This window comes from Podarcis melisellensis, assembly GCF_964234715.1.
Source record: "Podarcis melisellensis genome assembly, chromosome: 6".
In the NCBI taxonomy this organism is placed as follows: Eukaryota; Metazoa; Chordata; class Lepidosauria; order Squamata; family Lacertidae; genus Podarcis; species Podarcis melisellensis.
Genome location: NC_138538.1, coordinates 38,615,838 through 38,639,734, shown reverse-complemented (window position 1 = coordinate 38,639,734; position 23,897 = coordinate 38,615,838). Strand labels below are relative to the sequence as shown.

Here is a 23,897-nt window from a genome sequence, read left to right as displayed (position 1 = left end):
AATTCAGAGAAGAAGTCCACCCCTCTTGGGATTTCTAGTATGTCAGGCTCACTGAAACTTCACATTAGTACAAAAACAGAACCGTCTGCACCGCCCTAAATCTGGCACTGGGTTCAACTTTATGTCCTCTGTGATATACAGAGCAGCATCACCTCCAGCCTCTAGTATAAGATAGTCTGCATTTGGGAGATGTAATCTGATACACTATCCCAGATGTTGTGACAGTTTTCATTTTTTAACTCCTTGATATACTTTACCCTCTCTTTCAACAGTGCAGTGCCCCCCACCTCAAGTGGTCGCTCATGGAAAATACAGCAGTCAGGAAGCAAAAGGTTTTACTAATGGGGGGTTTGTAGAATACACTTGCGATCCTGGATACAGCATTGTAGGAGATGCCAGAATTTTTTGTACAGCATCTGGGTCTTGGAACTCCTCAGCGCCTAACTGCAAAGGTGAGTCACCCTTTTTATTTCAAGCAGCATATGCAAATCATTCGAGTCTGAAAACATTGGTAGGAAAGATATTTCATACATGACACACTATATGTTAAAAAAAAAGGCTCGCGGTGGAAGGAAATAAGAAAGTTTAGCTAATGTATGACTTTATATGTCTACAAGTAGTGTTTTGCTTTCTATAATAAACATTTATCTCTTGGGGGAGCAGCTTCATCAATTGGCTAATTGATTACAAAATTCAATGAAATAGATGTATTTTCCTTGCTCCTACATCTCTTGAGAAGTCTCAGACTGCTCAAAGTTCTCCTAGCATGCTGGGGAAATGAAGTCTACCTCGTAGAAGACTCACTTTCCACTGTGTAAGCTACTCAAGATCTGGGTGGTGAAGGGAAGGGCCTTGCTTTACCAGAGAGATCAGAATTTGCATTTATGCTGAGGTGCAGGTCCATGGTATTTTAGTATATAAAGGTAAGCAGCATTGTTTGTAAGTATGGAATATGAACCCCTAAGCATAGACTTCCTCTGTACAGAGAAGTTCCAGTTGTTCCGACAGGACTGAGAATAATTCAGAAATCTGTATGCAGAAAATGGGGGAGGGCAGCCTTGTTTTCTGTCCACTGTAGCTAATAATGTTTACAAATAATGGGTCAGGGTTTTATGAGCTTTGTGTATTCTTGTTGAATGACTGAAGTGTAGCCACGTCATTAACCCTCTTATGGTGTGTTGCATGCTTTTTCCCATCAGAAAATATCTTCCATATTTCATATCAAAACTGTATATATTTCTCTCCCCCCCCCCCCCACTGACATGTTTTATTGTTGCTTTGTTGGTATTGGTCCATTAAGTCACTGTTTGTTGGGGTGGGTGCTTTTGTGAGTATGCATTGCTGTTGTCCTTTTGCAAATCCACTATTCTTGTTGCTCTCTTACCATCCCTGTGGCTGTCAGAAGGGCAGTACCTAAAACATTTCAAATTCTCCACTTCTGATTTCCATAGGGATGGCTGAAGTTTAAGTGGACAGCTATGGATGCATGCAACAACTACTGTTGTATGCACAACAAAGATCAAAAACACAAAGGGAAATAACAAGCACACAACTAAAGTTGTTTAATACAGCAATGTTTGAAAACTGAAGTGAAGGCATTTTAAACCAAATTTAATCACACTATACTATGATCTAAAGTAGGAAGCTGACTTCTTATGTATGTTGGATGTATCACCTGTCTGTCTTGCTGAAGAACAAGATATTCTTCCCTTGTTGTTGTTGTTTTCCAGAGATACATTGCCCCTCACCTCCCAAAGTCCAGCATGGAAAGTACAGGGCTCTGGGATCAGAACAATATACTAGTGGAAAAATTGTAAAATACAGCTGTGACCCTGGTTATGTGCTAATAGGAAGGGCAACTATATATTGCACAGCATCCGGTGTGTGGAGTCTCCCTGTCCCACGCTGTGAATGCAAGTATTCTGCTACACTGGATTTTCATTTTGGCTTTGTATAGGCTAACCAGTCAAAACAGATTTAAAATGCAAGTGAATGTTCATACAAGTACCTTATTTCTGCATTGAAAATTATAGCCCCAGTTAAGTCCTTAAGGGAAGGGCACCTCAAATATTATGTGTGAGCCACATATATACAGCTCTGTTAATGGAACAAGGCCTGACCAATGGAGTGACCATTCTTTTCTTTTTTTGGGTCTCATTTCCTTGCTATTCCTAGGCAGTCTAAGCTGAGACTTTCTAATTCCAAAATGTATGTTGCACTATCTTGCTATTGATCCATAAAGAGCCTTATATAACAATTTAAAGTTTGAGCTTTACATTAAATGTATTAAGAAAACGGCTCTACAATATACTCCTTACTGCAGCTGACATACACTATGTAGTCTACTAGCTACTTTATATTTTCCTTTGCAGTCACTGGCTGTGTAAGTCCAAAAATTCAGAATGGAAGAATAACAAGATCTAAAGGGCAAGTTAAGCCCACAGAGACAATTACATTTGAATGTGACCCTGGCTATATCCTGAAAGGCAACCATACAATTCAGTGCCAGTTTGACAGCACATGGGATTCTCCCACACCCATCTGTGTAAGGGGTAGGTACTAAGCACAGCTTTGACTGGATTTCATTTTTCCGTGATAAGCAAAAAAGTTAGTTAAATCTGTTGAAGTCCTCCTTGGGAGTTTCCAGATACGAGCCACAAAACATACAAACGTATCTAACAAACTTATCTAACTTGACACACTCCCGCACACACAAAAAAAACACCACCCACTTACTTCCCTCCCAAATTAGGAATATGGGAAGCTGCCTTATATGGAGTCACACAACTGTGTTTCGGGGGGGGGGCATTTCCAGCCTTACCTGGAGAAGCCAGGGATCTTCTTCATGAAACAAATGTTCTACAGTACAGCTCCCTTCCCCTAAACACAAGAGGGGAAAACTCAGCAAGTTCTGTTTTTAATTGATTGAACTGAATTTTGAAATAGAAATCCAACCAATAATGATAGGCAATATCACTAGTAAAGGAAGGAAGATGCACTCAACCTTGGTTGGACAGAGACTGTGGTGCCTAGATGTGGGAACAACCACTAGTTGCTTCAGATGTCTTGTCTTTGCCCAGGCTTTACCTGACCCACAAGTTCGGAACCAACTTTCCGTGTTTTAATCCCCATATTCCTGTTCGCTGGCACTGGTGGCCTTTTTCACAGGGCACAGTACATGCTGCCTTAAAGGCAATAGTTCACCCGAGTTCACACAATGGTGCCCTTTTAAAACAATGTCAGCACCTCTGAACCAGGAATACTCTCTCTGAACCTGGATCTCTGTGGACCTTTAATGGCTGACAGGAAGAGCTTCTGTATCATGGGACTTGGAAGAATCTAGAGTACCAGCTTAGCTCATTCCTATCTGCACATAGGAAGCAATTATGATTCCTTGTGGTAAATGTTTTATTTATTTATTTTTACTTTTTTCTATCTACCGCTTTTGCTCTCTTGTCAGAAACTCTGTGCCAGCCACCTGCAAAGATTGAAAATGGGAATCACAGCCACCATGAATTATCAGTGTTTACCAGTGGAATGTCTGTGAATTACACATGTGAGCCTGGCTACTTTCTTACTGGAAATGCAACTGTTCACTGTACAGCATCTGGTACATGGTCTTCCTCTGCTCCTCACTGCAAAAGTAAGATTCTTGGTCATAAGTTTTATTGGGATAGTTCTAGGAGTGAAGGCTACAAAATTTAGAACTGGTGTTCACTCATGATTCTTCCTTTCTACATTGAAAACCATTGATTCAGACACATTCTTATAGTAATGCTGCCTCAAACTGGAAGCACATATTTTGGAACTTTATCACACAGAGTTTTGTTTTGCATAGGATAACGGAGAGTGTGAGCTGTCTGTTAGGAAAGTCAAAGCCAGATTGGGAAGTGGTGACGTAACATGCTACCCAGAGCGTAGCACACAATGGTGCCCTTATAAAGAACCTCTGGACCAGAAATACTCATTCTGAACCTGGATCTACATGGCAGACATGGGTTGGAACAATAGTCCATAATAGTAGGAGAAGAGGGCTGGTACTCCTGTGATCTCAAACCATGATTAGTGGGGGTAAAGGTAGCTTATGCTAGCTACAAAAACTAGAATCTACTATAGTGAAGGAGTTGTAATCCTCGGATCAAGAATTGGGACGGTTTCTATTTGCTTTGAGATAGGCTTGGTGCTCATATAGTTTTGCTTTAGAATTGCAGTGTCCCCCTCCTCTGCCTATTCCAAATGGTGATCACAATGGCCATGGAGAAGCTCATTTTGCTACAGGAAGATACGTCAATTACACCTGTGACCGTGGCTACCTGTTACGTGGCAAGGCTTCCATTCAGTGTACAGCCTCTGGAGCTTGGAGTCAACCTTTACCCCAGTGTGAAGGTTGGTATTTCCCTGCCTATCCTTGCTGGCTAAAAACACAGAGCAAGTGATACTTGGGAATTCTCAGTTAGCATCATTATATCAACTTCTGGTTTTCTTTTCTTTTTGCAGTAATGCGTTGTCCACCACCACCAAGCATTGCGCATGGAAAGAATATAGGAGAAGACCTCACCTATGGGAGTTCTGTAATATACATTTGTGATGGCGGTTATTCCCTCGAAGGAGAGTATCTGGTTACCTGTATTTTAGAAGGCTCAAACTCTGTGAACTGGACTAAACTTCCAAAATGCAAAGGTTATTTTCATTCACTTGTACAATCACTGTCCCTGGTCCATAGATGTGCACATGACTCTGTACAATTTTGTAGCCCTTGTAGTTAATGCACGTCTGCCTAAAGTGCAGTTGTTCTGACTTAGGTCTTGCAGATCTAAGTAAAAGCTCTGATGATAGTTCTGCATTGAAACATTTCTCCACAGGTTGCCCTGCACCTCAAGCGATTGCCAATGGGGAACGTGACACTGAAAGTCTGGAAGATTTTCCTTATGGCTCCTCTGTGACGTATCGTTGTGACCCTGACTACTTTCTTACTGGAGCTGCGACAATACACTGTCTGACTTCTGGAACATGGGATCAATCTGTTCCGCATTGTAAAAGCAGACAACGTAGGTGGCAATAAATTTAGCTTTTCCAGATGAATAACAGTGCTACTATCAAAATATAATAAAATAATAAAATGATTATAAAAAGAGATAAAACACTTAAAATGATAAAACAAGTAAAACCATTTGATACGGAGCAGAACAGCTCTAATTCAGTAAAAAAGTGTTATGGGACCCATAAAATACAATATTTTTAAATGTCAAAGGGGAAAGAATTGCATTTTCAGCATGTGGCAAAAGCTATACCTTAAAGATATTAAGCAAACATTTGTGGGGAGAGGGTGCCACAGTTTCTCTCTATCCATGCTCAAACACCTCCTCCCAATATTGTCACAATTACTTGCCCCCACATCTATTTGTACTGGAAATGAGAAAACAAGTGTACTGAATTAGGTCATTTGAGATACTATCTGCATACAGGAAACTATTATGGTTCCTTGAGTTGAAGAATCTTTCTTATTTATTTTCTGCTAGATTCCACTTCTATTCCTCTGTCAGAGATTCAGTGCCAGCAACCCACAAAAATCCAAAATGGGAATCACAGCCACCAGGAATTGTCAGTGTTTACCAGTGGAATGTCTGTGAATTACACATGTGAGCCTGGCTACTCTCTACATGGAGAGGCAACAATTTATTGCACCCCATCTGGCAAATGGTCTGCTCCTGCTCCTCACTGCAAAAGTAGGTTTCTGGATTGCAATACACGAGACATAGGGTGGCACAGTATTCTGTACAAGCCGATGGAGAAGAGATTCAAACTGTATACATGTAGAAAACAAGAAGTACACAAAGATGATGGAAGAATAACTTTGAATGGTCTTGACATTGTAAGTACACTCTTTTCCTTTCAGAAATTCAATGCCAGCCACCCCTAAGTATCCAAAATGGGATTCACAGCAATGAGGGATCATCAGTGTTCACCAATGGAATGTTTGTGAAATACAGCTGTGAGCCTGGCTACTCACTTACTGGAGAGGGAACTATTTATTGCACAACCTCTGGAACATGGAGTGCTCCTGCCCCTCACTGTGAAGGTGTGTGTCTTGATCATAGGCCCTAGTGGCTTTTTTCCAGCAGGGACATAACATGCTACCCAGAGCGTAGCACACAATGGTGCCCTTACAAAGAACCTCTGGACCAGAAATACTCGTTCTGAACCTGGATCTACATGGCAGACATGGGTTGGAACAATAGTCCATAATAGTAGGAGAAGAGGGCTGGTACTCCTGTGATCTCAAACCATGATTAGTGGGGGTGAAGGTAGCTTATGCTAGCTACAAAAACTAGAATCTACTATAGTGAAGGAGTTGTAATCCTCGGATCAAGAATTGGGACGGTTTCTATTTGCTTTGAGATAGGCTTGGTGCTCATATAGTTTTGCTTTAGAATTGCAGTGTCCCCCTCCTCTGCCTATTCCAAATGGTGATCACAATGGCCATGGAGAAGCTCATTTTGCTACAGGAAGATACGTCAATTACACCTGTGACCGTGGCTACCTGTTACGTGGCAAGGCTTCCATTCAGTGTACAGCCTCTGGAGCTTGGAGTCAACCTTTACCCCAGTGTGAAGGTTGGTATTTCCCTGCCTATCCTTGCTGGCTAAAAACACAGAGCAAGTGATACTTGGGAATTCTCAGTTAGCATCATTATATCAACTTCTGGTTTTCTTTTCTTTTTGCAGTAATGCGTTGTCCACCACCACCAAGCATTGCGCATGGAAAGAATATAGGAGAAGACCTCACCTATGGGAGTTCTGTAATATACATTTGTGATGGCGGTTATTCCCTCGAAGGAGAGTATCTGGTTACCTGTATTTTAGAAGGCTCAAACTCTGTGAACTGGACTAAACTTCCAAAATGCAAAGGTTATTTTCATTCACTTGTACAATCACTGTCCCTGGTCCATAGATGTGCACATGACTCTGTACAATTTTGTAGCCCTTGTAGTTAATGCACGTCTGCCTAAAGTGCAGTTGTTCTGACTTAGGTCTTGCAGATCTAAGTAAAAGCTCTGATGATAGTTCTGCATTGAAACATTTCTCCACAGGTTGCCCTGCACCTCAAGCGATTGCCAATGGGGAACGTGACACTGAAAGTCTGGAAGATTTTCCTTATGGCTCCTCTGTGACGTATCGTTGTGACCCTGACTACTTTCTTACTGGAGCTGCGACAATACACTGTCTGACTTCTGGAACATGGGATCAATCTGTTCCGCATTGTAAAAGCAGACAACGTAGGTGGCAATAAATTTAGCTTTTCCAGATGAATAACAGTGCTACTATCAAAATATAATAAAATAATAAAATGATTATAAAAAGAGATAAAACACTTAAAATGATAAAACAAGTAAAACCATTTGATACGGAGCAGAACAGCTCTAATTCAGTAAAAAAGTGTTATGGGACCCATAAAATACAATATTTTTAAATGTCAAAGGGGAAAGAATTGCATTTTCAGCATGTGGCAAAAGCTATACCTTAAAGATATTAAGCAAACATTTGTGGGGAGAGGGTGCCACAGTTTCTCTCTATCCATGCTCAAACACCTCCTCCCAATATTGTCACAATTACTTGCCCCCACATCTATTTGTACTGGAAATGAGAAAACAAGTGTACTGAATTAGGTCATTTGAGATACTATCTGCATACAGGAAACTATTATGGTTCCTTGAGTTGAAGAATCTTTCTTATTTATTTTCTGCTAGATTCCACTTCTATTCCTCTGTCAGAGATTCAGTGCCAGCAACCCACAAAAATCCAAAATGGGAATCACAGCCACCAGGAATTGTCAGTGTTTACCAGTGGAATGTCTGTGAATTACACATGTGAGCCTGGCTACTCTCTACATGGAGAGGCAACAATTTATTGCACCCCATCTGGCAAATGGTCTGCTCCTGCTCCTCACTGCAAAAGTAGGTTTCTGGATTGCAATACACGAGACATAGGGTGGCACAGTATTCTGTACAAGCCGATGGAGAAGAGATTCAAACTGTATACATGTAGAAAACAAGAAGTACACAAAGATGATGGAAGAATAACTTTGAATGGTCTTGACATTGTAAGTACACTCTTTTCCTTTCAGAAATTCAATGCCAGCCACCCCCAAGTATCCAAAATGGGATTCACAGCAATGAGGGATCATCAGTGTTCACCAATGGAATGTTTGTGAAATACAGCTGTGAGCCTGGCTACTCACTTACTGGAGAGGGAACTATTTATTGCACAACCTCTGGAACATGGAGTGCTCCTGCCCCTCACTGTGAAGGTGTGTGTCTTGATCATAGGCCCTAGTGGCTTTTTTCCAGCAGGGACATAACATGCTACCCAGAGCGTAGCACACAATGGTGCCCTTACAAAGAACCTCTGGACCAGAAATACTCGTTCTGAACCTGGATCTACATGGCAGACATGGGTTGGAACAATAGTCCATAATAGTAGGAGAAGAGGGCTGGTACTCCTGTGATCTCAAACCATGATTAGTGGGGGTGAAGGTAGCTTATGCTAGCTACAAAAACTAGAATCTACTATAGTGAAGGAGTTGTAATCCTCGGATCAAGAATTGGGACGGTTTCTATTTGCTTTGAGATAGGCTTGGTGCTCATATAGTTTTGCTTTAGAATTGCAGTGTCCCCCTCCTCTGCCTATTCCAAATGGTGATCACAATGGCCATGGAGAAGCTCATTTTGCTACAGGAAGATACGTCAATTACACCTGTGACCGTGGCTACCTGTTACGTGGCAAGGCTTCCATTCAGTGTACAGCCTCTGGAGCTTGGAGTCAACCTTTACCCCAGTGTGAAGGTTGGTATTTCCCTGCCTATCCTTGCTGGCTAAAAACACAGAGCAAGTGATACTTGGGAATTCTCAGTTAGCATCATTATATCAACTTCTGGTTTTCTTTTCTTTTTGCAGTAATGCGTTGTCCACCACCACCAAGCATTGCGCATGGAAAGAATATAGGAGAAGACCTCACCTATGGGAGTTCTGTAATATACATTTGTGATGGCGGTTATTCCCTCGAAGGAGAGTATCTGGTTACCTGTATTTTAGAAGGCTCAAACTCTGTGAACTGGACTAAACTTCCAAAATGCAAAGGTTATTTTCATTCACTTGTACAATCACTGTCCCTGGTCCATAGATGTGCACATGACTCTGTACAATTTTGTAGCCCATGTAGTTAATGCACGTCTGCCTAAAGTGCAGTTGTTCTGACTTAGGTCTTGCAGATCTAAGTAAAAGCTCTGATGATAGTTCTGCATTGAAACATTTCTCCACAGGTTGCCCTGCACCTCAAGCGATTGCCAATGGGGAACGTGACACTGAAAGTCTGGAAGATTTTCCTTATGGCTCCTCTGTGACGTATCGTTGTGACCCTGACTACTTTCTTACTGGAGCTGCGACAATACACTGTCTGACTTCTGGAACATGGGATCAATCTGTTCCGCATTGTAAAAGCAGACAACGTAGGTGGCAATAAATTTAGCTTTTCCAGATGAATAACAGTGCTACTATCAAAATATAATAAAATAATAAAATGATTATAAAAAGAGATAAAACACTTAAAATGATAAAACAAGTAAAACCATTTGATACGGAGCAGAACAGCTCTAATTCAGTAAAAAAGTGTTATGGGACCCATAAAATACAATATTTTTAAATGTCAAAGGGGAAAGAATTGCATTTTCAGCATGTGGCAAAAGCTATACCTTAAAGATATTAAGCAAACATTTGTGGGGAGAGGGTGCCACAGTTTCTCTCTATCCATGCTCAAACACCTCCTCCCAATATTGTCACAATTACTTGCCCCCACATCTATTTGTACTGGAAATGAGAAAACAAGTGTACTGAATTAGGTCATTTGAGATACTATCTGCATACAGGAAACTATTATGGTTCCTTGAGTTGAAGAATCTTTCTTATTTATTTTCTGCTAGATTCCACTTCTATTCCTCTGTCAGAGATTCAGTGCCAGCAACCCACAAAAATCCAAAATGGGAATCACAGCCACCAGGAATTGTCAGTGTTTACCAGTGGAATGTCTGTGAATTACACATGTGAGCCTGGCTACTCTCTACATGGAGAGGCAACAATTTATTGCACCCCATCTGGCAAATGGTCTGCTCCTGCTCCTCACTGCAAAAGTAGGTTTCTGGATTGCAATACACGAGACATAGGGTGGCACAGTATTCTGTACAAGCCGATGGAGAAGAGATTCAAACTGTATACATGTAGAAAACAAGAAGTACACAAAGATGATGGAAGAATAACTTTGAATGGTCTTGACATTGTAAGTACACTCTTTTCCTTTCAGAAATTCAATGCCAGCCACCCCCAAGTATCCAAAATGGGATTCACAGCAATGAGGGATCATCAGTGTTCACCAATGGAATGTTTGTGAAATACAGCTGTGAGCCTGGCTACTCACTTACTGGAGAGGGAACTATTTATTGCACAACCTCTGGAACATGGAGTGCTCCTGCCCCTCACTGTGAAGGTGTGTGTCTTGATCATAGGCCCTAGTGGCTTTTTTCCAGCAGGGACATAACATGCTACCCAGAGCGTAGCACACAATGGTGCCCTTACAAAGAACCTCTGGACCAGAAATACTCGTTCTGAACCTGGATCTACATGGCAGACATGGGTTGGAACAATAGTCCATAATAGTAGGAGAAGAGGGCTGGTACTCCTGTGATCTCAAACCATGATTAGTGGGGGTGAAGGTAGCTTATGCTAGCTACAAAAACTAGAATCTACTATAGTGAAGGAGTTGTAATCCTCGGATCAAGAATTGGGACGGTTTCTATTTGCTTTGAGATAGGCTTGGTGCTCATATAGTTTTGCTTTAGAATTGCAGTGTCCCCCTCCTCTGCCTATTCCAAATGGTGATCACAATGGCCATGGAGAAGCTCATTTTGCTACAGGAAGATACGTCAATTACACCTGTGACCGTGGCTACCTGTTACGTGGCAAGGCTTCCATTCAGTGTACAGCCTCTGGAGCTTGGAGTCAACCTTTACCCCAGTGTGAAGGTTGGTATTTCCCTGCCTATCCTTGCTGGCTAAAAACACAGAGCAAGTGATACTTGGGAATTCTCAGTTAGCATCATTATATCAACTTCTGGTTTTCTTTTCTTTTTGCAGTAATGCGTTGTCCACCACCACCAAGCATTGCGCATGGAAAGAATATAGGAGAAGACCTCACCTATGGGAGTTCTGTAATATACATTTGTGATGGCGGTTATTCCCTCGAAGGAGAGTATCTGGTTACCTGTATTTTAGAAGGCTCAAACTCTGTGAACTGGACTAAACTTCCAAAATGCAAAGGTTATTTTCATTCACTTGTACAATCACTGTCCCTGGTCCATAGATGTGCACATGACTCTGTACAATTTTGTAGCCCATGTAGTTAATGCACGTCTGCCTAAAGTGCAGTTGTTCTGACTTAGGTCTTGCAGATCTAAGTAAAAGCTCTGATGATAGTTCTGCATTGAAACATTTCTCCACAGGTTGCCCTGCACCTCAAGCGATTGCCAATGGGGAACGTGACACTGAAAGTCTGGAAGATTTTCCTTATGGCTCCTCTGTGACGTATCGTTGTGACCCTGACTACTTTCTTACTGGAGCTGCGACAATACACTGTCTGACTTCTGGAACATGGGATCAATCTGTTCCGCATTGTAAAAGCAGACAACGTAGGTGGCAATAAATTTAGCTTTTCCAGATGAATAACAGTGCTACTATCAAAATATAATAAAATAATAAAATGATTATAAAAAGAGATAAAACACTTAAAATGATAAAACAAGTAAAACCATTTGATACGGAGCAGAACAGCTCTAATTCAGTAAAAAAGTGTTATGGGACCCATAAAATACAATATTTTTAAATGTCAAAGGGGAAAGAATTGCATTTTCAGCATGTGGCAAAAGCTATACCTTAAAGATATTAAGCAAACATTTGTGGGGAGAGGGTGCCACAGTTTCTCTCTATCCATGCTCAAACACCTCCTCCCAATATTGTCACAATTACTTGCCCCCACATCTATTTGTACTGGAAATGAGAAAACAAGTGTACTGAATTAGGTCATTTGAGATACTATCTGCATACAGGAAACTATTATGGTTCCTTGAGTTGAAGAATCTTTCTTATTTATTTTCTGCTAGATTCCACTTCTATTCCTCTGTCAGAGATTCAGTGCCAGCAACCCACAAAAATCCAAAATGGGAATCACAGCCACCAGGAATTGTCAGTGTTTACCAGTGGAATGTCTGTGAATTACACATGTGAGCCTGGCTACTCTCTACATGGAGAGGCAACAATTTATTGCACCCCATCTGGCAAATGGTCTGCTCCTGCTCCTCACTGCAAAAGTAGGTTTCTGGATTGCAATACACGAGACATAGGGTGGCACAGTATTCTGTACAAGCCGATGGAGAAGAGATTCAAACTGTATACATGTAGAAAACAAGAAGTACACAAAGATGATGGAAGAATAACTTTGAATGGTCTTGACATTGTAAGTACACTCTTTTCCTTTCAGAAATTCAATGCCAGCCACCCCTAAGTATCCAAAATGGGATTCACAGCAATGAGGGATCATCAGTGTTCACCAATGGAATGTTTGTGAAATACAGCTGTGAGCCTGGCTACTCACTTACTGGAGAGGGAACTATTTATTGCACAACCTCTGGAACATGGAGTGCTCCTGCCCCTCACTGTGAAGGTGTGTGTCTTGATCATAGGCCCTAGTGGCTTTTTTCCAGCAGGGACATAACATGCTACCCAGAGCGTAGCACACAATGGTGCCCTTACAAAGAACCTCTGGACCAGAAATACTCGTTCTGAACCTGGATCTACATGGCAGACATGGGTTGGAACAATAGTCCATAATAGTAGGAGAAGAGGGCTGGTACTCCTGTGATCTCAAACCATGATTAGTGGGGGTGAAGGTAGCTTATGCTAGCTACAAAAACTAGAATCTACTATAGTGAAGGAGTTGTAATCCTCGGATCAAGAATTGGGACGGTTTCTATTTGCTTTGAGATAGGCTTGGTGCTCATATAGTTTTGCTTTAGAATTGCAGTGTCCCCCTCCTCTGCCTATTCCAAATGGTGATCACAATGGCCATGGAGAAGCTCATTTTGCTACAGGAAGATACGTCAATTACACCTGTGACCGTGGCTACCTGTTACGTGGCAAGGCTTCCATTCAGTGTACAGCCTCTGGAGCTTGGAGTCAACCTTTACCCCAGTGTGAAGGTTGGTATTTCCCTGCCTATCCTTGCTGGCTAAAAACACAGAGCAAGTGATACTTGGGAATTCTCAGTTAGCATCATTATATCAACTTCTGGTTTTCTTTTCTTTTTGCAGTAATGCGTTGTCCACCACCACCAAGCATTGCGCATGGAAAGAATATAGGAGAAGACCTCACCTATGGGAGTTCTGTAATATACATTTGTGATGGCGGTTATTCCCTCGAAGGAGAGTATCTGGTTACCTGTATTTTAGAAGGCTCAAACTCTGTGAACTGGACTAAACTTCCAAAATGCAAAGGTTATTTTCATTCACTTGTACAATCACTGTCCCTGGTCCATAGATGTGCACATGACTCTGTACAATTTTGTAGCCCTTGTAGTTAATGCACGTCTGCCTAAAGTGCAGTTGTTCTGACTTAGGTCTTGCAGATCTAAGTAAAAGCTCTGATGATAGTTCTGCATTGAAACATTTCTCCACAGGTTGCCCTGCACCTCAAGCGATTGCCAATGGGGAACGTGACACTGAAAGTCTGGAAGATTTTCCTTATGGCTCCTCTGTGACGTATCGTTGTGACCCTGACTACTTTCTTACTGGAGCTGCGACAATACACTGTCTGACTTCTGGAACATGGGATCAATCTGTTCCACATTGTAAAAGCAGACAACGTAGGTGGTAATAAATTTAGCTTTTCCAGATGAATAACAGTGCTACTATTACAATATAATAAAATAATAAAATGACTATAAAAAGAGATATAGCACTTAAAATGATAAAACAAGTAAAACCATTTGATACTATCTGCATATAGGAAACTATTATGATTCTTTGAGTTGAAGAATCTTTCTTATTTATTTTCTGCTAAATTCCACTTCTATTCCTCTGTCAGAGATTCAGTGCCAGCAACCCACAAAAATCCAAAATGGGGATCACAGCCACCAGGAATTGTCAGTGTTTACCAGTGGAATGTCTGTGAATTACACATGTGAGCCTGGCTACTCTCTACATGGAGAGGCAACAATTTATTGCACCCCATCTGGCAAATGGTCTGCCCCTGCTCCTCACTGCAAAAGTAGGTTTCTGGATTGTAATACACGAGACATAGGGTGGCACAGTATTCTGTACAAGCTGATGGAGAAGAGATCCAAACTGTATACATGTAGAAAACATGTCTGCCCCTGCTCCTCACTGCAAAAGCAGGTTTCTGGATTTCAGGATCTTTCAGAATGGTTCAAAGAGTGCAAGCATCTAAATTTTGTTTCGCTCTTTACCCATTATCGTTCCTCTCTTCATTGGAAAATTTTTATTCAGACACATTCTTACATTAATGCTTCTTGAAACTGGAAGGACATATTTTGGAACTGTATCACACAGAGTTTTGTTTTGCATAGGATAATAGAGGGTGAGAGCTGTCCAGTAGGAAAGACAAAGCCAGATTGGCAAGTGGTGAAAGCAAGTGCTTGCTTTATCAGTGGAAGTCTCGCCAAGACCAGTGTGTTGGACAATGCCTCTACAAGAGTTCAGCCAGATTAGCAAAGGTTACATCTTGGGAGGCTGCTGTATGATTTAATGCCCTTCTGAAAATGTTTATGGGTCCTGGAACAATTTATGCAATGGCAGGGGTGCCTGTGACCGAAACCCTAAATTACTAACGTCAATACTCAGAACATATTATTGACTGTACTGCAGTGGATGCTGGTACTAAATTAAAGCATGTTTAATTTAAGCATAATTTAATTAAATTAAAGCAACAGCTATCCTTCTGATTTTTCAGGCCTATTATGTTAGGCTTCTCCACTTAATTATTTATTAAAAGTATAAAAATAATTACTAGTACAGCTATTGAATACACAAAAAAAGGAAAACTTTTAAAGGGCTCAAACCGAACTACTGCACAATTTAAAGACTGGACTCCTTACTTAGATACCATATTGTGAAAGTTATTTTATTATGTATATTACCAACCAAAGAGTTTATTGTATTAACCAAAGGCCATTGCAATTTGCCAAACAACAAACCATAACATACAGCATACAACAATTACATAATGCAGGGCATCAAGGATTTCAAGGAAGGTAGTAGGAGTTCATACCTAGCTTAACTTCTGTTAGACCTCTGAATCCCCAGTGCAACGTATTGCAATATTGTCTAGCTCTTGCTCTCTAAATCTTTCTGGAACCCAGAGCGTAAGGTATCACTTTATGTGTCACAAATCTGTTAGCATCACACAAAAGAAAGTGAACCATTTTTGCCATAGTAAACCTGCTTCCAGGAATTCCAGCAAGAGTTTCAGTAATTGGTCTCTTGGATCCCTGTACAAAAGGCAGATTAATAAGTAATGTGTGATGCCTTCCACCTGTGCTTGGCCACAGACTGTCGTCATATGGAACGCTGTTGTAGTGCCCCCCCCCCAAGACCACCATGGGCATCACCTGGAACTTGAGCTCTATTTTTTAAGGCAGCAGGCATGCGTTTGGGCAAATAACATGCTCTGAAATGTTCCATTTATTTTCCAAAATGAGAACCATGGCAAGAATTTGGTGTTATATACTGAAGTTATCACCCTGGGCCAGCAGGGGGCTGTAGTTATTTTTCACTCAGGTCCACATATGCAAATAAGGGATTGAAAGTGACGTTCAGTGATTGGATAGTTACAGAAAGCTGTTACAGTTGCGTTGTAGTGGAGCTCTGTATAAGCAGGCTGTCTGAACCCTTCAGTTCAGTTCTGCTCTGGCCTGTGAAGAAACAAGAGCTGTTTGAAGAATCGCTGTGTCGTCTGATATGTTCACCCACAACTTAACTTTTGGAATTCTTGATTAAATGGATTATGTCCAGAAGGTTATGTATAATAGTGTTGGAGATATTTTCTCCCTCACTCACTGACTAGTGCAGAGGAACATGACTTTCTATTTCTATTTCTCTTTTCAGTGATACAGTGCCCCTCGCCTCCAAATGTCCAGCATGGAAATTACAGTGCACCAGAATCAATACAATATACCAATGGAAAATCTGTAAATTACAGCTGTCAACCTGGTTATGTACTAATAGGGGAGGCAATGCTGAATTGCACAGCATCTGGTGTATGGAGTCTTCCTGTCCCACACTGTGAAGGTAAGTGTGTATATAATTCCTCCACAGCCATAAAGGACCCTGGCTGCCACTGCTGGCCAGCAGTATTTATCCAGTTTATCAAACTGTCTTCTTTTTCTGAGGTCCCCTCAGAAAAGCTGCTATTACAATTCTAATTACAAGAACAAGCCTGATGAGCATTCCAGGTAGCTACTTCTCCAAATCCCAAATTATTTCCAGATTAAGTTCCTACTGCCAGAATAAGGAGGGTTTGAAATTTGCAGGCCCCAATACAGTGGTGCCTCGCAAGACGAAATTAATTCGTTCCACAAGTCTTTTCATCTTGCGAGTTTTTCGTCTTGCGAAGCACGGTTTCCCATAGGAATGCATTAAAAATCAATTAATGCGTTCCTATGGAAACCGCCTTCAGACCAGGTCCGGGGACAGTCTGTCCCCCGACCTCTTCTGAAGGCCAGCGGGGGGCGAAAGTCTTTGCTTCCCCCCCACCTGCCTTCCTGGGACAGCGGAGACTTCTCCGCTGTCCGGGGCGATTTAAAAGCCCCCGGGAAGGCAGGCAGGGGGGACAAAGACTTTTGCCCCCCGCCCGCCTTCAGAAGAGGTCCTGGACCTCTTCTGAAGGCCGGCAGGGGGCAAAAGTCTTTGCTCCCCCCCGCCTGCCTTCAAAAGCCGTCCGGGGGCTTTTAAATCGCCCCAGGACAGCGGAGAAAAGTCTTTGCTCCCCCCGCCTGCCTTCAAAAGCCCTCCGGGACAGCGGAGAAACGCGCTGCGTTTCTCCGCTCTCCCAGGAAGGCAGGCAGGGGGGAGCAAAGACTTTTGCCCCCCGCCCGCCTTCAGAAGAGGTCCAGGACCTCTTCTGAAGGCGGGCGGGGGGCAAAAGTCTTTGCCTCCCCCCCCCCCGCCTGCCTTCAAAAGCCATCCGGGATAGTGGGAAGCGCTTCCCTGCTATCCCGGACTGCTTTTAAAATGCTGGCGGTGGGGAGCAAAGCCTTTCGGCCCCCGCCGGCCTTCCTGGACCTCTTCTGAAGGCTGGAGGGGGGGGGAAGGCTTTGCTCCCCACCGCTAGCATTTAAAAGAGGTCCCCGGAGATTTCCCTATGGGCTTTCTTCTTGCGAAGCAAGCCCATAGGGAAATTCGTTTTGCGAAGCGCCTCCATAACGGAAAACCCTTTCGTCTAGTGGGTTTTTCGTCTTGTGAGGCGTTCGTCTTGCGGGGCACCACTGTACTATAAGACGCATGATCAGTGTTTTGTACTCCAATATGCTTTAAAAGAAAATGGCTATAGATGACTTGGACAAGTGAGCCAAGCCATGCACTCTAGTGGAAGAGGAAAAAAGGGTTTTCTACAGTTTTTCTAAACTCACGATATAGTACAGTGGTACCTCGGTTTACAAACTTAATCCATTCCGGAAGTCCATTCTTAAACCAAAACCATTCTTAAACTGAGGCGCGCTTTCCCTAATGAGGCCTCCGGCCGCCGGTGCCCTTCCACCGTTTGGCTTCCGTTCTTAGACCGAGGTAAAGTTCTCAAACAGGGACACTATTTCCAGTTTTGCGGAGTTCGTAAACTGAATCGTTCTTAAACCGGACTGTTCTTAAACCGAGGTAGCACTGAATTAAGTTTATCAGTCACAGGAGCAAAAGTAAATTATCAAAAAGTATTTGTAAATTTTAGATAATTCCCATCATCACCTCTTTTTCCTGATATGCCATTTTGATTATCTTTGATTTTCAGCAGTAGGCTGCATCCTCCCACAGATTTCTGGTGGCAAGAAGGAAAACTCAGAAATTGTGATTCAGATTGGAGCTAATGTGACTCTGGAATGCGAGGATGGTTATGTCTTGAAAGGCAGTTCTCGTGTTCAGTGTCAGCCTGATTTCACATGGGATCCTCATGTGCCAGTTTGTAACCAAGGTGAGCAACAGAATGGAAGGGTTTCTGTAGATGATGAATTTGAATTTCATTGAAGTTTGTATTGATGGAAAGATTTGTATTGCCATCCAGCAAGTGAATTTAGAAAATACCATCAAAAGCTAATGGCTTTATTCCACAATAAAGCCCTGTCTTTATTTCCTCTGGGCACCACAAGTGGCACATACGTCAAGAATATACTTCATGTCTGGAGAGAATGGGAGGGCCGGTAGGCCTGAATCCCGTCTGTTCTCCTTTACTGAGCTACTGCACAGTCCACAGCTAAAAAAAGGCTAGAGGCAAAATGATACCAAGCTGCCGGGGAGGGGCAGAAGGATAGTATATTTCCTATAGTATTTCTTACTGATTTGGTAGACTTGTTATACTTGCCCAAGTCTGATCATGCTTGATTTGATCATTAGTGACATAATAATAGTGAAATGGCATATTAAGAGGCCATTGATCAATTGACTGGCATATGGACATTTATTTACATTTCCTAAGGTGAATATATTTCCTCAGTAATAAAAAAAACATGCACTGCTTGACAATTACTAATGCCATTGTTACATCCCTCAACATATTTACTTGTAAGTTTTATTTGATAGTTAAATCAGTTTCTTAATTATAAAACTATGTGCTTAGAAAGCTTTCACTCAATGTTTCTTGATCTATAGTAATACAGCTCATTCCTTATGTTTCATTTTGCACTTTAGGTTTTTATATCTCTGTAGCCACAGGCATTGGTAAGTAACTTCCAGAGAATTCCATCTGATTCTTTATAAATGTAGGATGCTACAACTCCACAATACATGCATAGAATGGCTTAAGCCTATTAGTGCCAGTGGTGGCTGATGGCTCATTGGGACTGGTAGGGTGAAAGGCAGAGAGGCCAATAGTAGGTGGAGTCAGAGCCAATGAGAGGCTGAACCTACTGATCCGTTTTGTCCTCATCCTCCTCACTACTGAATTCTATGAAAATGGAGGAGGAAGCTGATAGCTGCTGCCACCTCCTGTAAGAACGCAGGCACACAGGGCCAGCTAAGGGTAGACCGAGGTTGGTGGGGCAATACCCCATTTTCCTTAATGGTCCAGCCTTTGCTAATTTTCTGTCTCATAGTTTAGCACATATTTTCCAGAATCATCTATACTAATAACAAACTCTGGTGCTGCATTGTGACAGCAATGGAGGCAAGGCAGGATTACTGAGAAACGAGAAGAGGTGGTAGCAGCATGCTTGGCTGGCAAAACACCAAGATAGCAGGTAGAAAATAAACATTTAGGAGAGTACACTAATATGGGGTGCACTATTACTTACATTTGAGAGATATGGTACGGGGGATTATTGGTTTGTTTTTGTTCTTATTTTCATTATGCAATTTGTGTTTTTAATATTGTAATTTTATGTTGTGAACCACCCTGAGATCTACAGATAAAGGGTGGTATACAATTTTAACAACAGCAGCAATGATGATGGACTGGCATCTGAAGTAGTATTTGGAAGGGGACAACTCCACTTTCACTATCACAGGAATGTTGTGTCTCTATTCCCTCTCATTGTTACATATTACTTCAAAAACAAATGTATTAAGTATTTTAAATGTATTCTATTCTACTCTAGCAACAGGCTCAGAGAAGTATTTTATCCTCACAATAACTCAGTGTGGTAGTTTAACATGGCAGTCATTTGACTAAAGTTACTCAAACCTAACACCCCACCTTCTACTATGCTGGCTCTCAGATAAGAAATACAGAAGATATGCAAAGATCACCACCATGTCTTACACATTTGAGTACAGTTATAAGAGCTGTTCTAGGTTTCCATTAAAAAAACCAACCTGGAGGAAGCTCAGATGGCCACTTTTATTATACAGCTATTTTGTCAGGAACAGAGTCAAAACATGCCATAACTCAAGAGCAGAAATGTTGCATTGGATTGCTTTATTTCCCTTTCAACCTAATCCTAAACGGTTATATTCAGAATTCTAGGTAAACTAGGATTTCAACTTGTTTAAAAATATGTAATTTAATCTAGAATTTAAATGAACATTTATCAAAACCCAAAAACATTTTTGTAAATGTCAAAATTTATGAGAGCACACTCATTCATATTCATAAATCTCATATATAGCTCAGGATTCAAGAAACTGTAATTAGCTCATAACTGTCTTCAAATAAGGGTTGCAGAATTATTGACTATGAAATTAGAAAGATGTTTTGTCACGGATATAAAAATGAAAACCATGCCAATTAATGGGTTAATTTTTAGAATGTTTCTTTTGGATTCTGTAGTGTAAATGATTTCTGGTGAATTATTGTAGTATTTTTATTAAATAACTTTTTGTTTGATTCCAAAATATTATGGTTTTATAATGTTGCTATTAGCAACTACGGGATACAAACATTATTCATTCTTTGGTTTCAACAGGCTCTCTGGTTGGCGCCTTGCTTCTTTTGGTTATTGCTGGTGTTTTCTATGTAATTGTAATTGTTTTGAAGCGGAACAAAGCGTAAGGCACATTACTTTATTTTTATGACTTATTTGTATTACTAGGTACTAAGTTACACACATTTGCAGACCGATCCGTGTCCCAACCCCTGTACAAAAGTACAAGTGGTGTCTTTCAGCTCTACCTGGACAAAAGCCATAGCCTCTTACCCAAATGCAAATGTATCATTTGCCGTCTGTTTTGGGAAAATGGCCATGGGGTGATATCAGCCATCCTCTACCTTAGGCATCCCCAACCTTCAGCCCTCCAGATGTTTTGGACTACAATTCCCATCATTCCTGACCACTGGTCCTGTTAGCTAGGGATCATGGGAGTTGTAGGCCAAAACATCTGGAGGGCCACAGGTTGGGGGTGCCTGCTGTACCCTCCATGGGTTTTGGGCTATAACTTGCATCAACCCAGCTACTTCATCAGATTCTTTTGCACTGTAATTAAAGGAACATTGGCTATATCTTTAATTTCCCCCCTCCTGTAAGATATGTTTTTAAATAGAACCCCCATTAACAGGGCATGCCAAGATTTCACACTTCTGTAAATTTACACTGATCTTTCAGTAGTTTGAAGAATTAGTTGTTATCTTGGCAAACGGCCACATCTCCATGTTGAGAAAGATAATGGGGTTAGAAGAATCTGAGGAAAGGATCATCTGTGCGGCAAAAATCACCTCCCTCCTGCCCCATCTCAAGCTGGATTGTCCTGTGAACAGAGTTCCACTCACAGGAACTCTGGATCCCAGGCATTTTAAAAAAACACATTTTAGTTTATTTATTTGAATCCCGAACTCTTCTACTTCATTCTTTAATACTGTTTTTTTCCTATTTCTTAAGTAAATATACTCCTGCAAGCAACAGAATATATGAAAGTCCAGACCTTCAAGTAGCATGATCCAACTCTGAAAAAGGCTTCGTTTTTGCAGTAATAGGTAATACTTTGATTTAGATAATTTTGTCCACATTCAAAATGTCCCAGTTGAATGTTAAAAAGGAGACCTTGAGTCCGATGCTAAAAAAAAGTGGGTGGGAAAACTATGATCCTCTAGCTGTATTACACTTCCATCATCCCTGACCATTGACTAAGACAATTGGGGCTGATGGAGTTCAACATCCTCTGGAAGGCCACAGGTTCCTCACAATAGCTGAATCCCTTCTCTCCCCCAGCCCCCAATAATATGCCTTTATTTCTTATATATGCATGTAATGCATGCAGTAATAGATAACTAGCTATGGATTACAGTATGTACCAATATCTGAATCTTCTGATATTGCCCCCGTTCTAAAGATAACTGTATGCAGCAAGATAAAATGTATTTATTTATTTATATGTTTTATTTTCTTGCATTCATATCCTTTCTTTCATCTGTCATGGAATCCTAAGGGTTCATACACATGGTTCCAAGATGGTCACCTGTTGAGGCATTGACAATACTCAGCAGGGCCATCTTAAGTATATCCGGCGCCGTGGTGCAAAGATCCCTCTGGCGCCCCCCCCTCGGTTTCCCAGAGTTGCCGACTTTTTTGTGGCCAGCGGCTGGAGGGCGACTCCGGCGGGCAAGAGGCGGAGGCTCCGGGTGTGGCGCTGCTTCAGCGAGGTGGGAGAGGGCAGCGAGCTGATGCCGGGAGGGCCACACCCATCCTCCGCCTCTTCTCTGGCGCCCGTGCCGCTGTGGCCACAGTAGGCGGAGGCTCCAGGTGTGGCACTGCTTCGGGGCGGCATGGCGGAGGCAGGTGAGGGCAGCGAGCTGATGCCGGAAGGCGCTGCATCCAGCCTCTGCCTCTTCCCTGGTGCCCTCCAGAACTTGGCGCCCTGCGCCACTTGCCTCTATGAGCAAGACGCCCCTGATACTCAGACCTACTAAATAGTGGCCCCATGTCCCTTCAGACCTGGGACTCTTTGTTTGGATTCCCCATCATCATTCCTTGCTACTGTTCATGTGGCACTCCAGCATTTAGGAGGTCTCTCCTTGAGAAGGAATTCTGAACCAACCAGATTTAGCTTCATGAATACATTAGTAGTTAGAATCAACAAGGTGAACATGTGCCTGGATGAAATACTGTAGTGCAAATTCACTGTAAATAAAAGGAACATTTACTGAATACTGCTACTGTTATTCCCACCTAAATTACAGGTGAAACTAACTGGATGAACAGATGCCAACAAATATACCTGCTTCTTTGGACCACTTGACACAATCACTGCTTGGAAAGTGAAAACAAATATTTTGCCACATGCAAAAGAGGAACGCATTCATGTTTTAGTTTTTGTACTGTCCCCTTCAGGTAGAAATAATCACTGTGGTTTTGATATGTTAACTTTTTTTGTATTTTCAAAATACATAATATAATATTACTTGTAAGCTACCTTGTAGGATTAATATTCTGAAAGGTCAGAAATAAATGTTATAAATAAAATTAAATTTAAAATTATGTATTTTGTTCTTAATTCACAGCCAACTTGCATTTGACATAATTGACTTATTGCAGCAGGTACTGAAATTCTTTGACGGTTGTGGCTGTTTTCATTAAACAGCTGTGTGTATCATAAATGGAGCTGCCGCCTGCAAGAGAAGCTTGGCTTGCAAGTTTCAGAGACATCACCGGTCTACTCAATGAAATCACTCTACAGATGTGAACAGTAGAAGGAAAGATGTTTGACTTGGAATGATGCAGTCTTCCCTTTATGAAGTGATAGTCTTGATCAACATCTTTATCTTACTAAACTCTAGACATATAAAACTACTTTGTACAGATATATAAATTTGTGTGAGGGTTTGTTGCTGCCTTAAAGGCACACACGCATCATTTGGCAACCCAGTATCCTAATCTAAGATATATGCAAGTGGCTGCAATCTGCGGGAAAAATAGCACTGCACATGCCTAGAAGCACAGCATTCTATATGTATACCTTCTTATCATCCACAGCTTTAACCCTGGCATTGAAAACAAGTTTCATGAATGAAACAAATATTGCAGTCTTATGTTATCTTACTTGATATTGCTATGCATTGAATTGAGTGGGTTTTGCTTCTGGGTAAGCAGATTTAGACTCAGAAACTAGTGGAGTAGCATTTCAGTTTCCCAATGCATTCTGTAGCAAACC

At 41.6% G+C, this 23,897-nt stretch overlaps 2 protein-coding genes across 4 annotated transcripts in view; both read left to right on the top strand.

Annotated features, from left to right (window-relative positions):
- Positions 1–13,971, top strand: part of LOC309372178 (complement receptor type 1-like) — a gene marked incomplete at its 3' end in the record, with an annotated part of 39,989 nt that extends 26,018 nt beyond the window's left edge. The window contains exons 16-42 of the mRNA XM_081915479.1: positions 273–452; positions 1,731–1,913; positions 2,373–2,552; positions 3,461–3,643; positions 4,204–4,386; positions 4,498–4,680; positions 4,863–5,048; positions 5,520–5,726; positions 5,897–6,079; positions 6,432–6,614; positions 6,726–6,908; positions 7,091–7,276; positions 7,748–7,954; positions 8,125–8,307; positions 8,660–8,842; positions 8,954–9,136; positions 9,319–9,504; positions 9,976–10,182; positions 10,353–10,535; positions 10,888–11,070; positions 11,182–11,364; positions 11,547–11,732; positions 12,204–12,410; positions 12,581–12,763; positions 13,116–13,298; positions 13,410–13,592; positions 13,775–13,971. Coding sequence (XP_081771605.1) covers positions 273–452; positions 1,731–1,913; positions 2,373–2,552; positions 3,461–3,643; positions 4,204–4,386; positions 4,498–4,680; positions 4,863–5,048; positions 5,520–5,726; positions 5,897–6,079; positions 6,432–6,614; positions 6,726–6,908; positions 7,091–7,276; positions 7,748–7,954; positions 8,125–8,307; positions 8,660–8,842; positions 8,954–9,136; positions 9,319–9,504; positions 9,976–10,182; positions 10,353–10,535; positions 10,888–11,070; positions 11,182–11,364; positions 11,547–11,732; positions 12,204–12,410; positions 12,581–12,763; positions 13,116–13,298; positions 13,410–13,592; positions 13,775–13,971 — 5,057 coding nt within the window. The remainder of the gene's footprint in view (positions 1–272; positions 453–1,730; positions 1,914–2,372; positions 2,553–3,460; positions 3,644–4,203; positions 4,387–4,497; positions 4,681–4,862; positions 5,049–5,519; positions 5,727–5,896; positions 6,080–6,431; positions 6,615–6,725; positions 6,909–7,090; positions 7,277–7,747; positions 7,955–8,124; positions 8,308–8,659; positions 8,843–8,953; positions 9,137–9,318; positions 9,505–9,975; positions 10,183–10,352; positions 10,536–10,887; positions 11,071–11,181; positions 11,365–11,546; positions 11,733–12,203; positions 12,411–12,580; positions 12,764–13,115; positions 13,299–13,409; positions 13,593–13,774) is intronic.
- A 192-nt stretch (positions 13,972–14,163) lies between these two features.
- LOC309372655 (complement receptor type 2-like) lies at positions 14,164–23,221 on the top strand. Of its 3 annotated transcripts, none has more exons than XM_081916470.1 (7): positions 14,164–14,364; positions 16,221–16,403; positions 18,118–18,294; positions 19,008–19,037; positions 20,720–20,801; positions 21,629–21,723; positions 22,927–23,221. In XM_081916470.1, the coding sequence occupies exons 1-6, from the start codon at positions 14,259–14,261 to the stop codon at positions 21,684–21,686; spliced, it is 636 nt and encodes a 211-aa protein (XP_081772596.1). In that variant the 5' UTR covers positions 14,164–14,258; the 3' UTR covers positions 21,687–21,723; positions 22,927–23,221. The 3 variants fall into 3 exon arrangements, with proteins under 3 accessions (XP_081772596.1, XP_081772595.1, XP_081772597.1); XM_081916469.1 differs by having other exon boundaries at positions 18,115–18,294; XM_081916471.1 differs by lacking the exons at positions 20,720–20,801; positions 21,629–21,723; positions 22,927–23,221 and adding an exon at positions 19,431–19,987 and having other exon boundaries at positions 18,115–18,294.
- The last annotated feature ends 676 nt before the right edge of the window (positions 23,222–23,897 follow it).

Coding starts and splice junctions, on each gene's coding strand:
- LOC309372655 (XM_081916469.1), top strand. CDS start 14,259: ATGTCTGTGAATTACACATGTGAGCCTGGCTACTCTCTACATGGAGAG. Junction 16,404..18,114: donor TCCTGTCCCACACTGTGAAG/GTAAGTGTGTAT, acceptor TTTGATTTTCAG/CAGTAGGCTGCATCCTCCCA. Junction 18,295..19,007: donor TGTGCCAGTTTGTAACCAAG/GTGAGCAACAGA, acceptor TTTGCACTTTAG/GTTTTTATATCTCTGTAGCC.